Here is a 17,257-nt window from a genome sequence, read left to right as displayed (position 1 = left end):
AGTAGCCATAGCACCCAAATGCACATTCCAATTCGGTAGTGTCTATTCCAGAGGTTTGTGGTTCGATTCTGCTCTACACCGTGCCTTCTATACCTTTCAATGTTGTGATGTGGGATTAACCCATGTCCCCTATCCTTCAGGTTGAAATAAAAAATGTTGAACTTCATTTTTGGATTTAAAAACATTATTGCTCTGCCATATTCTTTAAATGTCATGTTCATCTGGCTCACTTTTGACCAAAATTTCAAGATGAATTGAGATCAGCCCCAAACATCCATATCTGGAAATAGGGGCCTAATGAACTAACAATCTAGTGCATCATGCTAGATTTAAAAGGCTAAATAGTAAGTCCCTTTTAGCCAAAACACAGCATTAGTGTCAGATGATAAAGCTTGGCATGGTCTAAAACTTTTCCATTGAGGCCATTGTCTTCTGCCTCACTGCATATCCACAATTTAGATTTAACTGAAAAACCTACTTTTCACACCTCATCCCAGAACAAGACACAAATTCTAACCAAACCACCTCTAACTTATTCCTCATAAATAGATTCCTCTAAAAATCAAACATTTCCCATGCCTTGAAATTGCCTATGGCCTGCATTCTATGCAGGAAGGCCCCCACAGGTGAAACATTTGGAAGCAAAGACTACTCTGATATTATGCACGCATGTTTTACCATCTTCTCCTAAACTGTTTTTCCAGTCGTCATGATACCTGCTTAATTTGATTCTGCAACCTATTTTCTACATAATTCCACCTGAACCCTGTTTTCTATTTAGATCATGTGGATCATGTACGTGTAAGTGCCAGAGATAACTGAAAAACAACTATGTGAAAGGTGTGAAAACCAGGCCTACTTCTAGAACACTGATCACCCCAGCAGTTTTACATGTCTAGTGATCGGCATAAGATCACTAGACATGTTCATTAAAATTAATGTACACCTCCAATTCAAGTACATTTTCATATGAAGTCCTAGAACTATTTCAATTTCAAATGAATGTATTACTTTTCATAAATTCTAGGTGCAGTGTGTAAGATTTACTGGCCTCTAGTGGAGAGGGGGCAGATTGCAAGAAACTGGAATTCCACAACCCCCCACACGACCGTAGCCTACCGTAGCCTGTATTGGCCTGTAAGTTGCCAGTATGTACTTCCAAAAGGATGTCATGGTCTTCAATAGCAGCGAGTGGCAAAGTGTGATGGGATCTATCAAGTTCCTTGATAGATTCCTCAATACTTACTAATTGTAGATGTCTTAGATAAAGGAGTCTGCTAAATGCCCTAAATGTAACAGTAAATTACATGTAGTTATTTAGTCTGTAAAACTATGGGTCATTTACAAGTTATAATATGATAATCAATTAAAAACACGTCCTCTCTAATGCTGTTTGTCTTATCTGGGTTACAGAAATTATGCAGTGCAACATGGCGGCTGTCTATGGAAGAGGACCCGCTCCCTCAGTAGAAATAAAGAGCCCATTCTGAGGTAATTAAAATGAACTATGATCTAAATTCAACGGATATACACTAAATAAGCCATACTTATAAATATCGTATTCCATTTCTGCCCCATCTGTTCCGCTAGATAGCACTCAATCATACACAATGCACCGTTAATGTAGCGTTCTAATCAAAAAGATAGAGTTGCTCTAACAAAGTTCACATTTATAATTTCCTTGTCATGTCAAACAAGGGACGGAAAAATGAAGAACATTTAGATTTCAGCGTTTACAGAGTGACAGGCAATTGTTTATTGAGCACTTCCTGTTCTTGTTCATGTTGGCAGCAAGAGAGGATAGTGACTGAATATGCATCTCTGGAGATCTAGACCCTCCCAGACCACAGAAACCCTAAGACCAAACCCTAACCCTAAAACCAAAACCAATTTGGAAACCCAATCCCTCACCACTGTTACGGGCCAAGACGGGGTGAACCCAAACGCACGGCACAAATGACAACAGGACGAGATTGGTAGCAATTAACCAGTTTATTGCTACACAGAGGAGAATGTTCGTGGGGATCCGGAGTCCGCTGACCGGGTTGTCTGAACCGGAGTTGGTGGGTCAGGTAGATTGCCGAACAGGTAGTCACCCTCGATGGTTGGGAGGAACTGGTATTCCGGCAGGAGAGCAGAGTCGAATGACGGACGTGATTACGATGACTGAGGAGGAAGACAGCTGGATCAGGAATGGAGACTCGAATAAGAATAACTGGAACAGGCAAGAGAGGTCGGAGGATAACTTCACCAGGTAAGTATAGCTGACGATCTGGCGAAGAATGGTTGAATGACTGGGGAAGATATGCAGGTGGATGTGATTGGTGATGATGGTCAGGTGCGGGTGATCAGCGTGGCTGGGTCGGGGAGTTGAGCAGGCCACGCCCCCGTACCTGAAACAGAACATGACGACAGAGACAGACAAGACTAACAGAAAACCAGTGGCAGCTAGGATCCGGTAGGAGAGACCGTGACAACCACAACCCTAGAACAAAAAACTGAACCATCAAACCCCACCTATAAGAACCCCTACCCCTAGAACCCTATTTATATATATAATATAAATATATAATTAATTAAGGGTCTAATTTCAGAGATCCTAACATATATATTAACTATTGTACTTCATAAATGTGTTTATCGCAATCTCTATGTTTGTATGTATTTTGTAAAGTTTGTACATATTTTAACATTCAAATTAAATAAAACATTTAGCGAAAACATTTGCTGGTTCCTTTGTCAGAAATCCACTGCTACCTCACATGTGCATGTCGGGGGACAATCCTATGGGCCTAGCCAAAGAGGCTGCCACCTTTTAAAAGAATGTTTAGATAAAAAGGATTAAGCATATTATGAGTAACATCTGCCTTTGAAGTCACACCAACAAGATGCTTTGAGTAACTTGATATTGACTTGTGGCACACCTGTAGGATAAGAGGACATCTCTGACTCATTTCAGGTCAGAGACAGGGGTCTGGCAGGGAGGAGGATGAGAACAGGATGAAGGTGAAACCATTTACTGTTAGGAACGAGTACTTTCTTCAGTCGTGATTAATGTGTCAACGATCCAAAAATATATAGTATATATAGTTTGTTAATTTGTTACATATTTAGCTTATAACTGCAGACAAAATCAAATTTTGTCCCCAAGGTCCTGTTATCATCCATATAAAGTCCACCCCAGAGGACTTTACCCACCGAAATACCAACAGAAATATGGCCCTCATGAAGATAAGAACTGATGCGAATATGCCTGAAAAAATAAACTAAAGATCCACAAAGCTCTAGTTGGAATACAACATGCAAGGATGTCATCTGAATCATGTTTGAACTAACTATTCTCAGACGCTAATATGCAAAGCAATGCACTGTGTATTCAGGAAGCCAGTAATAAAAGGGTAAGGGTTAGGGCATCTTTCTTACAGGAAGGCTGCAAAGATTAGAGATTGCAGTGTCGCTCATCCTAGAATTGAACACCAAAGTCATTACACTTCCTTCCTTATATTATTCTCATAACTTATTATTTTCATCTATGATTTTACTAGATAATACTGCATGTGAACCTGTTGATATCTGCTGACGTTTCCAAATTAAACTAGTAGTACTGTAGTTACCATGGCCATGGTGCATCCATGTACCCTAAAAATAATTTATTTTCCTTCAACCGTTTTTCCACATGGATACAGCATTTGACCTTTCCTGCATGTTGTTTCCATATCTTCCCCATGTTCTCTTTCAAAGATAACGAACAAAAAGGTTAAACATTGATGGACTAGATTATATAAAACAGTCTTGTGAGTAATGTCTCAGAGCAGAGGTTTTCATTCGGGGCACCATGGGGGACTTCGGAGAGATGCTGAGGGCTGCTGGAGACTTTGGATTATTTCAGAAGATTCTACTTATAGCCATATGGTTTACCTTCTTTTTACTATCGTTTATCTTTGCAAGTGTCCTCTTCGCTGACTCTGACCCGGAGCGCCACTGTAACACGGACTGGATCCTGGGGGCCGGCCCCAACCTGACAGAAGAGGAGCAGCTGAACCTGACCGTTCCCCGGGAGCCAGACGGCTCCCTCAGCCGGTGTCTGATGTACGCTCCGGTGAACTGGACCCTGGACTCCATCCGCCAGTATGGCCTGAACCACACCACCGCCTGCCGGGACGGATGGGTGTACGACCGGACCCTGTACCAGGCCACCATAGTCACTGATGTCAGTCGTGTGTTATAGGGTTTGTGGTTTTGAAAACAGTTCTTGTTTCACAGCTCTATGTGTTTCCTACAGTTTGATCTAGTTTGTGACAAGGCGAACGAGTTGGCGGTGGCCCAAACGGTGTTGGGGGCTGGCATTCTTATCGGTTCGCTACTGTTCGGACCTTTAGGAGAATCGTAAGTTTTATCTTTTAATTATTTCGGCTGGTTATTTTTTCATTTTCTGTCGGGATGGAAATTGGCGGGCACCTCAAGATTCAATATTTTTACAATGATTTCTTGGTACTGATCTATAGCGGTTCTGTAAATATTGGGATTCTATAAATGTAGCGATAGTATTGCATTGCATTATTATTAATTCTGTATCCTCTATAATACCCCTGTATTTCACACATCAACATTAATCATGAAATTATATGACTTACTCTCGGATACAACTATTTATATAAAAATATAAATAAATAAAAGTGACACAAATTCTAAATAATAACAATTAAACATTTTTTCTGCCAGGTTTGGCCGCAGACGGACCACTCAGATTCCAGTGCTGTTCCTTTTTATATTCACGCTCACAGGTGGCCTTAGTCCCAACTACTACTTATATCTGGCCTCCCAGTTTGGGGCGGGCGTGGGGTATGGGGGCTTCAGGATGAACGCCATCGTGTTGAGTGAGTACACCAAAACGCAATACGTCTCTTCCTCTTCTCTTAGTAGTCTTTACTCAGCTCAGAACCCAGTGCAAATATAATGTAAAGGCAGATATATCAGTCAAACATTAAGTGTAAGTCATTCACCATAACCTTGGATGTAAATATATAACAAAACTGTTAATCTTTAGACATTTCCATTCAGATTCAGAATAATGGTACGTTGAACCTGCTGCCTTTAGTTTAGCTTAACCTGCACTATGTACGTTTGCCCAAGGTGGGGGACAGAATAGAACGATTTATTGAGAAAAATCCACCCACTTTTTAGTTCAGATATTTTTCAAAGGAGGACTGAGACGCAGTCGAAAAAAGGACGCAGTGCGGGTTTAAACAGACGCATGCCACGTTAAGAAACAGCGATTTTCCATCCACTAATTTTTGAAACACAAAAGTCCTGTGTCGACAAGTGTCGAGGGTTTATGCCATGTGGGCTACTGCAGACCGAATATTGACCCACGAGCATGGCTCTCCTTCCCTGCAGTGACTGAGTGGATAGGGATAACCAAGCGCTCCCTGGGTGCATGTGGGGGCCAGTTCTCGGGGGCTGCCGGGCTAGCGTGTATGTCGGGGATCAACTACCTTACCCGTGATTGGAGGCTGGCTCAGTTGGTCATGGCGGCGCCGATGGGCCTGGTTGCTGTCTACATATGGTGTGTATGGGTCACGAGGTGAAGCAGTGAGAGACAGGGGTCACACGTAATGACGATTTAGGGGGCCCCTGAGAGGGAGAGGGCCCTAGACAGGGCCCTGGAACATAAATCATATATTATTTATTCATGGGCTATTTGCCCTTATATTTTAAATTCTATTAAACATTGTGAATTTCCTTCATTTTTTTCCCATACATTAATTCATGATAAATGTTTTTTAACATTCATTATCATTATTTGTTGAAAAAAACTTTGGGTTTAAAGGAAGTATAGGACCTTTGACATAGTTGCATTTTGTATAGATTGTAAGTGGCAATCTCTAAGATTACTTTTTCGTTATCTTTGTCTTTGGTGTTAAGTGGTAATTCTTTCAATAGATAAAAGTAGTGTTGCAACAAACACCCAGTTTTAACACCCATTCATTGTCCTGCAAATGCAAGGACTTTTATCTGCGGGAGAGAGGCTCAATCTCCATTGTGTTACCTCATTCAGTGCAAGATACTGACAGGAATATTTTTCAGATATTCACTTTAATTCATAATAGCTTAGGTCATAACAGCAAAATTGCTGTGAGGATATAGGGTTGATTGTAGCAAATAAGATATCACTGCCAGGGGGTTGCTAATTGATGTTCTGGGTCAAACTAATTTCACCTTACTTTTGGAAAGGTTTATACCGGAGTCGGCCCGATGGTTGCTGGACAGGGGGAGGACAGAGGAGGCCAAAGAGTTGATTTTCAAAGCAGCGGCCATCAACAGACGCACCGTTCCAGAATCCCTATTCGAAAAGGTATCTTGCAAAGGTCATAAAGAAATGATATATGCAGGGTGTGATTTGCCGGTGGGGATGGTGGGGATTATCCCCCCCTCTGGTTTACACGTCCTACCCTCTGCTGAATTATTTTTATCCTCGGTGGGGATAAAAATTATCCCCCCCACCCAAAGTATTTTCACCATTACATCGTAATAATTAACAACCAAATTACACAGGGTCTGTCTTCATTTTGAAACATTTTAAAATGTTTCTCAAAATTATCCCCCCCTCTGGTTTTTTCACAAATCGCACCCTGGATATATGTATATGAATATTTGAAAGTTTTATGAACAAACTAGTACAGATTTGAACGGCAAAAAACAAACGTTTTTATACCGATTTTGCCCTCCGGCTCTCAGGAAACAATTCAAAACGTCAGCAACATCGGAAACTACTTTAAAAAGACATATCGAATTGAAGCATATGACCAGTCTTGGAAAATATTTACGACTTAATGATGATTTAGTCACAAGAAGGGTAAGCACTTGAGCCAAAAGCCGCAAATTTCCTCCATCCAAGTCAAACTAATTTTGAAATTAATTTTGATTATATAGCAGTATACAGTAAAAAAAATGTTTGGGATATGGGCAGTGGCCATGCTTGGGGTGCTGGGGCTGGATGGGTAGGAGACGGCTCTCCTGAACAATTATATAATAGAATAAAAGATGAATGTGAACAGTTAATTTCCTGGGACTGTGAACTATGAACGAGTTCTTTTTAATCTGTGTGAACTGAGATTTAAGATAGCTCTTGGGAAGCTCGTGGGAATTTTCTTAACTCAAAGTTGTCCTGAGGGCAGAAACGTTTTTGATTGGTTCAACATGACAACCAATCGCAAGACAGGAGAGAATTGTGGAGGCGGGGCCGCCAAATTTCAAACTCAACAACGGAACGAGCCACCATTTGAATCCACCGTCATTAAGTTTGGAGCAAGGTGAGTAATTTTCTGTGAAATGGAGCATAGTATGTGCAGCTATTTTTGATAGTATGTGCAACTACAAGTGTGCTAGCTTAAATATGTGGTACATGTTAAGATAGCTGAGCACATTTTATGTGAACTGGAGCATAGTATGTGCAGCTATGTGTGATTACATATTTTCTGTGAAATGGAGCATAGTATGTGCAGCTATGTGTGATTACATGTGTGCTAGCTTAAATGTGGGATACATGTTAAGATAGCTGAGCACATGTGTGCTAGCTTAAATGTGTGATACATGTTAAGATAGCTAGAATGCTAGCAAAGCTAATTACGCTTTACTGTACTTATATTAAAAAACAATGGTTATTTAGGGTTAGGGTAACCCTAGGCTAACCCTAACCCTAATCATTCTTTGTCTGGGGGCAGTTGAGTCTCTTCTGGTCCCAGGGCTGAAGTAACATTCTCCTGCCCTCCGGGCTGAGTGGCCTAAATCATTTTTTGTCTGGGGGCAGTTTAGTCTCTTCTGGTCCTAGGGCTGAAGTAACATTCTCCTGCCCTCAGGGCTGAGTGGCCTGAATCATTATTTGTCTGGGGGCAGATAAACATTTTAATACTTTAATTTTAAAAAGACAGATTTGGTTTTGAAATGTATCATTAAGGTTCCTCTCCGCTCAAAATTGATAAATGAAGTGAGATTTATTGTACACATTTAGAATTATTTCATATGTCATCATGTTCATTTATACAGTCTGTTTATTACATTTAATCATATTCATCATCCTTCTTTCACAGGAAAGACACCACCACTGGTTTATATAAATAAAGTTCAGTTTGAGTGAAGTCTGTGTGTTCTTCCTCTTTTTAGTTGGAAGTTCTCATGATTTGACACATTGTCCATTGTGGCTATTTGGTATACACGTGCATAAAGTTTGAGTTTTATGACTGACAATACAAATTCTCCCATGAAGACTCATTCACAGATAAACTCAAATATTAATATAATGATAACATAATCTAATATTTTGCATGATAAGTCTTTGGCGTAAGCCCCGTCACGGATCCAGGACGACGTGTGGAATCGGCATATCCTGCCAGGACTAGCAGGGGTGTAGCCTTCCCCTGGACCAGTAGACTGGGGCAGACATGATGGTGGTGGGGTGGAAGGGGGAGCATTGAATGAAATACCTATGCAGCAAGAAACGTTTGTTAGACTACTCTTTATTAAGCAGGTGATTGGTTATTGGCAAACTGGCGCGTGTGAGTTTGAGTCCTCCTGGTAGAACTTGCGCTAAAGCTTACATTACTTCCATCCAGCTCCTGTGAGGTCATCCATGTAACCGCAGTATACTGTAGATTAAAAAAAAGATTACACATACAAGATACAAGGGTATGGAATACTAGAACAGAACCATGATACTGAAGTAAAATAACAGGCAAAGAAAATATGAAAAACATGCATTTCTCCTGAAGTACTAAATTGAATACTTATGACTACCTATGACTATGATACTTGCATATCTGAGGCAAAACTTAAATGGAGGAAATGACACTGCCCTCAAACTAATTCTAACACAGGACAGGGCAGCCAAAGACCAGGGCAGACATTAGAGGCCTGAGGAAAAATCTAGAAATATCTTTCTGCCCTTAGACCAGGAGACATTCACCTGCCCTCTGAAAACATCAGTCTGGAACAAATGTAGCCCTGGGACCAGAAGAGACTAAACTGCCCACAGACAATAATGATTCAGGATACTCCGCCCTGGGGGCAGAAGAATGTTACTTCAGCCCTAGGACCAGAAGAGACTGAACTGCCCCCAGACAAATAATGATTTAGGCCACTCAGCCCGGCGGGCAGGAGAATGTTAATTCAGCCCTGGGACCAGGAGAGACTAAACTGCCCTCAGACAAATAATGATGTAGGCCACTAAGCCCTGAGGGCAGGAGAATGTTACTTCAGCCCTGGGACCAGAAGAGACTAAACTGCCCCTAGACAAATAATGATTAGGGTTAGGGTTAGCCTAGGGTTACCCTAACCCTAAAAAAACATTGTTTTTGAATATAAGTACAGTAAAGCTTAATTAGCTTTGCTAGCAGTCTAGCTATCTTAACATGTATCACACATTTAAGCTAACACACATGTAATCGTACATAGCTGCACATGCTATGCTCCATTTCACAGAAAATATGTAATCACACATAGCTGCACATACTATGCTCCATTTCAAAGAAAATGTGCTCAGCTATCTTAACATGTACCATACATTTAATCAGCACACATGTCATCACACATAGCTGCACATACTATCACACATAGCTGCACATACTATAATCCATTTCACAGAAAATTGCTCACCTTGCTCCAAACTTAATGAAGGTGGATTCAAATGGTGACTCGTTCCGTTGATGAGTTTGAAATTCGGCGGCCCCGCCTCCACAATTCTCTCCTGTCTTGCGATTGGTTGTCAGATTGAACCAATCAAAAACATTTCTGCCCTCAGGACAACTTTGAGTTAAGAAAATTCCCACAAGTTACATCTCTTGGCAAGATGAAACTTGCACGACACCAAATATAGTTATCATATTAAAAGCCTTTTTATCATATTTCTTTTTTAGGTCTACTAAACTAACTTATTTAATGGTTTGTATTTACTTGTTGATTCCATCAAATATCATTAACATGCATATTAGGTCAGCCTTCTTATTTATAACAAACTTTTTAAGCATTTAAATGTTTCTGTTACGATCGAACGGGAGGAACCCAAGCGCAGACGCTGGAGGTTCAATTAAACCAGAGGTTTATTGTACGGAGGATGAGAACAGTAGGGAAATAACAGGAGGTGGACAGGCAAGGGAGGAAGACCACGCAGGACTGAGTAGGTGGACGGAGAAGATGCATGGACAGGCAGGCAGCGCTACAGGCAGGCAGATGAGCACGCAGGGTTGATGTCAGGCAGGTAGGGGGGTTGGTGATCCTGGGGCAAGGAGAACATGGACACATGGAAACATGGAACACAAAACTAATCTAGAAATACTGATTTCTCTGGAGCCTAAAAAAACAATGGAAACAATGGAAATGAGGAACCAGGCTTTATATGCAATGGGGATGATGACTGGAGATGAATTGACAGGTGTGCATCATGAACAGGTGGGACATTAAGGGAATGCCTCGCCCATTTCACAGACGTGAAGACACCGAGAGGGGGAGACAGAGCAGAGAATCTGCTGGGTACGGCCACAGCCGTATCAGTACACTCCCCTCTATGGGTGCCTCCATACCACCTGGTCTATCCGGGTGCTACTCATGAAAATCCCGGACCAAGGAAACATCAAGGATGTAGCTGCGGGGCACCGAGCTATGATCCTCAGGGCCATAACCCTCCCAGTCCACCAATTATATGGTAGCCCCGACGGCGCACGTCCAGCAGCCGGCCGGGCCGTGTAGGCCGGGTGGTCTCGGAGGGTATTCCATGGAGACAAATACATGTACTATCAAGAGGACTGCCTTTTCAAAAGCTGTGAGTTTGGGGAGGGACACAAAGTTAACCGTTTTCAAAAATCTGTCCACTATGGTGAGGATCACTGTGTTACCCTGAGGTGGAGGAATACCCGGAACAAAGTCGAGGGCAATCTGGGATCAGGGGCGACCAGGGATTGGCAGAGGACGGAGCAGACCAGCAGGCGGTTGATTGGAGGATGTCCCTCGAACACCAGAAGTGTCGCTTCAAAAGAGAGACGGTGCGGCTGATTCCAGGATGGCAGGCAAACCTGGAGGCGTGCACCTACTGAAAGACCAGGGAGCGGACTGACACAGGCAAAAAGAGACGATGAGTAGGGCCGTTACCTGGGTCTGGTTCAGTGAGTTGCCTCACGAATCAACGATTCAATCTCCCACGTCACCGCGGCCACCACACAGGACAACGGGAGGATATTGTCACAGCATGGATCGACCACTCAGAGGTAAACTGGCGGGAGAGAGCATCGGGCTTGATGTTCCTGGAACCTGGACGATAGGTTAGAGTGAAGCTGAAGTGGCCGAAAAACAACGTCAAGTGGGCTTGACGGGAATTTAGGCGTCTAGCAGTTTGAATAAAGGCAAGGTTCTTGTGAAGGAGTGATCAGCTCCCTCCAGCCAGTGACCCCAAAGCCAGTTTCACGGTGAGAAGCTCCCGGTTCCCAACGTCATAGTTATGCTCAGCAGGGGATAAGCGATGGGTGAAAAAGGCGCATGGATGTAGTTTCTGGTCTGAGGCAGAGCGCTGGGACAGGACCGCGCCTACGCCAGAATCAAATGCGTCCACCTCAACCACAAAGTGCCGTGAAGGATCTGGGTTGATTAGGACAGGGGCTGAGGTGAAACGTCTTCAGCTCCCTGAACACAGCATCTGCCTCAGCGGTCCAGGAAAACGGAGTTGCAGGAGAGGTGGGCTTGGTAAGGGGCCCTGACTCTCTGCTAGTCCCTGATGAACTAACGGTAGAAGTTTGAGAAGCCAAGGAAGGACTAGTGCTCTTTAACCGTCGTTGGTGTAGACCACTCTGCCACGGTCTGCACCTTCTCTGTCTTCACCTGCCCACTCTCAAATAAGCTGATGTACAGCTTATTCTCAAGGAATCTCTGGAGAACCTGTCTTAAATCGATGATGTGTTCCTCCATGTTGCCAGAAAAAAACAGAAAGTCATCGATTATAATAAAACAGAACAGATGAGGAAGTCGCGGAGAACATAATGCAATGCAATGTTGCATGTTTTCCATGCAAGAGCCTGGAAAACAGCTAGGGCATTTGTAAATCCAAATGCATTACCAGATACTCAAAATGAACAAGTGGTGTGTGGAAAGCCATTTTTCATACGTCTCCCTTCCTATTTCTAACAAGATGGTAGGCATTCCTGAGGCCCAGCCCGGAGAAGATGATCGCTCCTTGGATGGGTTCAAAAGCTGAATTTATCGAAGGGAAGAGGGTACTTGTTCTTAACAGTGATGTTATTTAGGCCACGGCCATAACAATTTCAAATTATAATATTTATTTATTTATATATAAGAAACAGATACTCGTATATTGTTAATATTCCAGAGGATATTCTGGGAATTCTACTTTTTCTACTCCAGAGGTAGCAACTGATCCATAATCAATAACAGGCCGAGGGCCGGAGGTAACAACTGATCCATAATCAATTACAGGCCAAGGGTAGCAGATGCCAACTGATCAATATTCAATAATTTATCCGAATTTGAAGTTTGGTTTTAAGTGCCAAGCTTGTAGTTGGTCTAGGGGTTGTCACTCTTGTCCAAGTTGTGACATACACAAGCAAACACACACCCACACACTGATCATGACCAGTTGTACAACACAGTACCATTCTGATTTTCATTCTTGCATGTGCCTATGTGTTGGGTTTCAATGGCAGTGATGGAACCAAAATGGAGAAGGGAAGAAGGTCTGTTAAACACACTGCTGTTATTACCTCAAGCAAACTCTAGGCTCACGGCCACATGACCACTACCACTTTCAAGATCAAATTATCATGCGTGTGTGTGTGTGTGTGTGTGTGTTTCTACTGAAAATTTATTTCTAATATAATCTCATCTAATCCATATCAGATTACAGTGAATAAGACTGTGGAGAAAGCGGGCATATGGGTCCTTATCAGATCACCTGTGCTTCGAAAACGCTTCCTGATCATAGTATTAGCATGGTGAGTTGTAGGCTACCCTCTCTACATGGACTCAATGGAAATATTGACAAAAAACTGAAAGCAACCTAGCACTCATTATAGCATAACATTTCTGTTACAACACAAGGCTACAAGGCTGATTTTTAAAAAAAATTGAAACAGCATTACTCATTACCTCCGTCCATGCTGGTCTTAGTTTAATTATCTGTTTGTGTGTTGTTGTATCTCTTTTTGTACCAGTCACAAATATTCAAAATGTGAAAAAGTTTTGTCCTCTAATACTTTGCTTCTAATACTTTTCTTAAACTATCAAATCTTTTAGGTTTGCATTGAGCCTCACCTTTATCTGCCTCGGGTTTAACGTGGGGAAGTTTGGGCTGGACATCTTCCTGACCGAGCTGCTGTTCGGACTCACAGAGTTACCGGCTCATGTGCTGTGCTTCTGGCTGTTGGAGCTCGCAGGCAGGAAGTTATGCCTGATGTTCACCATCCTGGTGGGGGGTCTAGTGTGCCTCAGCATCTTGGCTGTTCCCGCAGGTAACACACATTCCCGGATACATTATATAGGTGGACGGGACAGTCTAAGGGTTTGGGTAACAGAACACTTTTGGTTGGTTGTAATCTGCAACCTCACCACTGGATGCCACTCAATCTCTCGTACTGCACCTTTAATGACAAGCATCTGTATTCACTGTAAGGCGCTGTGGATAAGAGTGTCTTCTTTTGTAGTAAATCAGATGTTTCTTTGAAGCTAAAGACGGTAGATTTGGCTTCATATGCGTTTCCTCACTTTGTCATCACAGGAAATGCCATCGCTGTGACCGTGTTGGCCATCACGGCGCGGATCCTTATGACTGTGGGTTCGAGCATATCCAGCGTTTACATTCAGGAGCTGTTTCCCACGTCTGCGAGGTAAGACAACAACACACCTTGAGGTCCTTTGAGTGGACTTCAGAGTATTATTCAGTTTGTCAATCCTCCCTCCGTGATGCTGATGGTGATAATGGTGATGATGAAGCTTTGTGTTGATGACGAAGAAGATAAGGGTGATTAGGATAATGATTACGATTAATGATGTGGATGAAGGGAATAAGCATGAAAATGGAGAATATGAAGACAAAGACAGTGATGCTGATGATGTTTTCAGACATACTGCAGCTGGACTAGGGGGCCTAGCGACTAGAGTGGCAGGGCTGTTGGCTCCCTCAGTCAACCTGCTGGTTGTGTACCACTACTCCATACCCATCTCAGTGTTCAGCAGCCTCACACTGCTGGGTGGAGCCCTAATCTTCCTGCTCCCAGAGACGCGCGGGAGAGAGCTTGCAGACTCCATCGAACAGGCTGAGGTCCAGAGGTAACAACTGATCCATGATCAATAACAGGCTGAGGGTAGGAGATGCCAACTGATCTATATTCAATAATTTATCCAAATTTGAAGTTTGGTTTTAAGTGCCCAGCTTGTTGTTGGTCTAGGGGTTGTCACTCTCATCCAAGTTGTGACATACACAAGCAAGCACCCCCCCCCCCCCCCCCCCCCCCCCCCCCACACACACACACACACACACACACACTGATCATGACAGTTGTACAACACAGTACCATTCTGATTGTCATTCTTGCATGTGCTTATCTGTGTTGGGTTTCAATGGCAGTGATGGAACCAAAATGGAGAATGGAAGAAGATCTATCACTGATGAACACACTGCTGTTATTACCTCAAGCAAACTCTAGGCTCACGGCCACATGACCACCACCACCTTCAAGATCAAATTATCGTGTGTGTGTGTGTATGTACTTGTGCGCGTGTGTAAGTAGACAGTGGAAATAAGATGGTTTTAATTGTAGAATTGAAATTGTAATTCTTGTTTGTGTCTTTTACATCATCTCTTTTAGCTAAATAGGTATTATTGAGTTGATTGTGTTTACCTGTTTCTCCATGGTTTTTTTTGTTCAGTTTGTTTGCTCTTGAAATGGCTCAGCTTATCTTGTGATCATATTGTGTCTTGTGATTGTGTGAATTCGATTTTTCATAAAGTCAAACATTCTGTTCATTTAATTATTTAATCTGTCCTGAGTAAAAATCTTTGATAGTTGCTTGAGATCAGTGGTATTTGGTGAATGGTGAACTGAAGGTACTCATTTGCAGTTAATGAGCGCACTGTTTACCGGCACCCGAGGATTTACAGCAACCGAAATGCCAGGATGGTGTTTCAAAACAATAACAACAACGTAGCTACCACTGAAGCCAATAGTTCATACTCATATTTGAAAGAGTTTCATGAACAAACGAGTACTGATTTGAACGGCAAAAAAAACAATTTACGAATTGAAGCCTCTGACCAGACTAAATGCCAATCATCACAAGAAGGGTAAGCACTTGAGCCAACAGCCGCAAAGTTTCAAGATGCATCGAGATCAGCCCCAAACATCCATATCTGGAAATAGGGGCCTAATCTGTAGCGTCTCCTGCTAGTTTTAAAAGGCTAAATCTTAAGTCCCGTTGGCCCACACTTTCAACATTAGTGTCAGATGATAAAGCTTGGCATGGCCTTCAACTTTTCCATCGAGACCATTGTCCTCTGAAAAACTGAAAAACCTACTTTTCACACCTCATCGCAAAACACAAAATATATTCCTCATTACCCAAATAATTGTTTTTTATCAAACATTTCATATGCCTTGAAATGGCCTATGACCTGCCATATGCAGTAAGGCCCCCACAGGTGAAACATTTTGAAGCAAACAACACTCTGATATTATGAATGCATGTTTTACCATCTTATTGGATTCTGTATCCTGCAATTCCACACCCTTTTTTCTATTTAGATCATGTGTACCATGTACGTGTTAGTGCCAGAGATAACTGAAAAACAACAATGTGAAAAGTGTGGAAAAACTGCCTACTTCTAAAATATATACTGACATTTACCGTATTTCCCGCACTATAACACGCACCGGATTATAAGGCGCACCTTCAATGAATGACCTATTTTAGAACTTTTTTCATAAATAGGGCGCACCGGATTATAAGGCGCATAGCATAGAAGATACTGCAGTCAAACGTTTGACTGGGGATGCGTTATGCATCCACTAGATAGAGCTGTGCTAATTGTATAGCTCGTCACGCGCAACGCAACTGTGAGGACGAGTTGCTGCATTTAGCAGATATAAAACTGGAACCTTTATGACAAAAAAGTAAAACACAATTACGCAGTTCCAAACCTTAGATTTTTTAAATATCTTGCAAACGTGAATGATACAAAGTAGAGCATCGCACCCTCGAATCTTGTAGTGTGGCCAGTCTTCCGCCCGATTTCCTGGCTCTGTGATCGTATAGTGTGACCTTCCTAATAGTGGAGGAATATCTGTCGTGTGGTCTGAACCAGCCATAAAGGGAATGTCAACAAAACAGTCAGACAAAGTCAAACTTTATTAAGCGTTCTGACAACTTTGTTCATTTGTAAACACGAATTGATCCATATATAAGGCGCTCCGGATTATAAGGCGCACTGTCGTTTTTTGAGAAAATTACCGGCTTTTAAGTGCGCCTTATAGTGCGGAAAATACGGTACATGTCTAGCCCTTTTGAGCCCCTCCACCTTGTCGAGGGGCTCAAAAGGCGGATACCGCAGAGCCTCAAGGACAAGATCCAATTCCCAGGGTGGTACTTGAGGACCCCTACTGGGCGCTGTAAGCCTTTGTGCCCCCCTTAGATATCAGGAGATCATGGAGCAACCATCCTCACTAATGGAAAACTCTCTGATACGGACTGCCTTGATAGCTGCAAGCATGCCTCTCAGGGTGATTGCAGATTTACGGGCCTCCAACTGTGACTGCATAAAGAACAGGATGTCCTGGGTTGAGGCCAAGAAGGGGTCTGTCTGGTGTGCCTGGCACCACCCTGTGAAGACTCGCCATCGATAAGTGTAGGCTGCCCTAGTTGATGGAGCTCTGGCCTCCTGCATCGTCTGGTAACCCTAGGGCCAGGAGCCGGTCCCTCTCAGGGGCCAGGCTACCAGCCTCAGCCCTGCTGGGAAGGAGTGGAACAATTTCCCGCCTGCCTGAGACAGGAGGTCCCACCTGAGAGGAAGCATCCATGGCTGACCCTCTAGTAGGGTAGGAATCGTCGAGAACCAAGACATGTGAGGCCAAAACGGTGCAACCAGGATTAGACTCACCTGCTCCATTTGTACCCTGTGCAGAAGGGCTTGGAGGAGGGTGAATGGGCGGAAGGCGTAGAGCAGGGTCTGTGGCCAAGGGTGCGCCAGCGCATCCCATCCCAGAGGAGG

The 17,257-nt window shown here is 43.0% G+C and overlaps 1 protein-coding gene across 1 annotated transcript; it reads left to right on the top strand.

The window, feature by feature from the left end:
* Positions 1-3,835: 3,835 nt before the first annotated feature.
* On the top strand, positions 3,836-14,699 carry LOC307086085 (solute carrier family 22 member 13-like; the record flags this gene model as incomplete). The annotated part of the gene is made up of 10 exons (XM_079751133.1): positions 3,836-4,210; positions 4,283-4,386; positions 4,723-4,877; positions 5,398-5,566; positions 6,235-6,355; positions 12,895-12,989; positions 13,291-13,505; positions 13,772-13,880; positions 14,116-14,322; positions 14,621-14,699. 10 exons carry the CDS (start codon positions 3,836-3,838, stop codon positions 14,697-14,699), a joined length of 1,629 nt encoding a protein of 542 aa, XP_079607259.1.
* Positions 14,700-17,257: the final 2,558 nt, after the last annotated feature.

Source organism: Pollachius pollachius, assembly GCF_949987615.1.
Source record: "Pollachius pollachius genome assembly, chromosome: 14".
In the NCBI taxonomy this organism is placed as follows: Eukaryota; Metazoa; Chordata; class Actinopteri; order Gadiformes; family Gadidae; genus Pollachius; species Pollachius pollachius.
The sequence above is the reverse complement of the archived record's forward strand: the minus strand, read 5'-3'. Positions and strand labels throughout refer to the sequence as shown.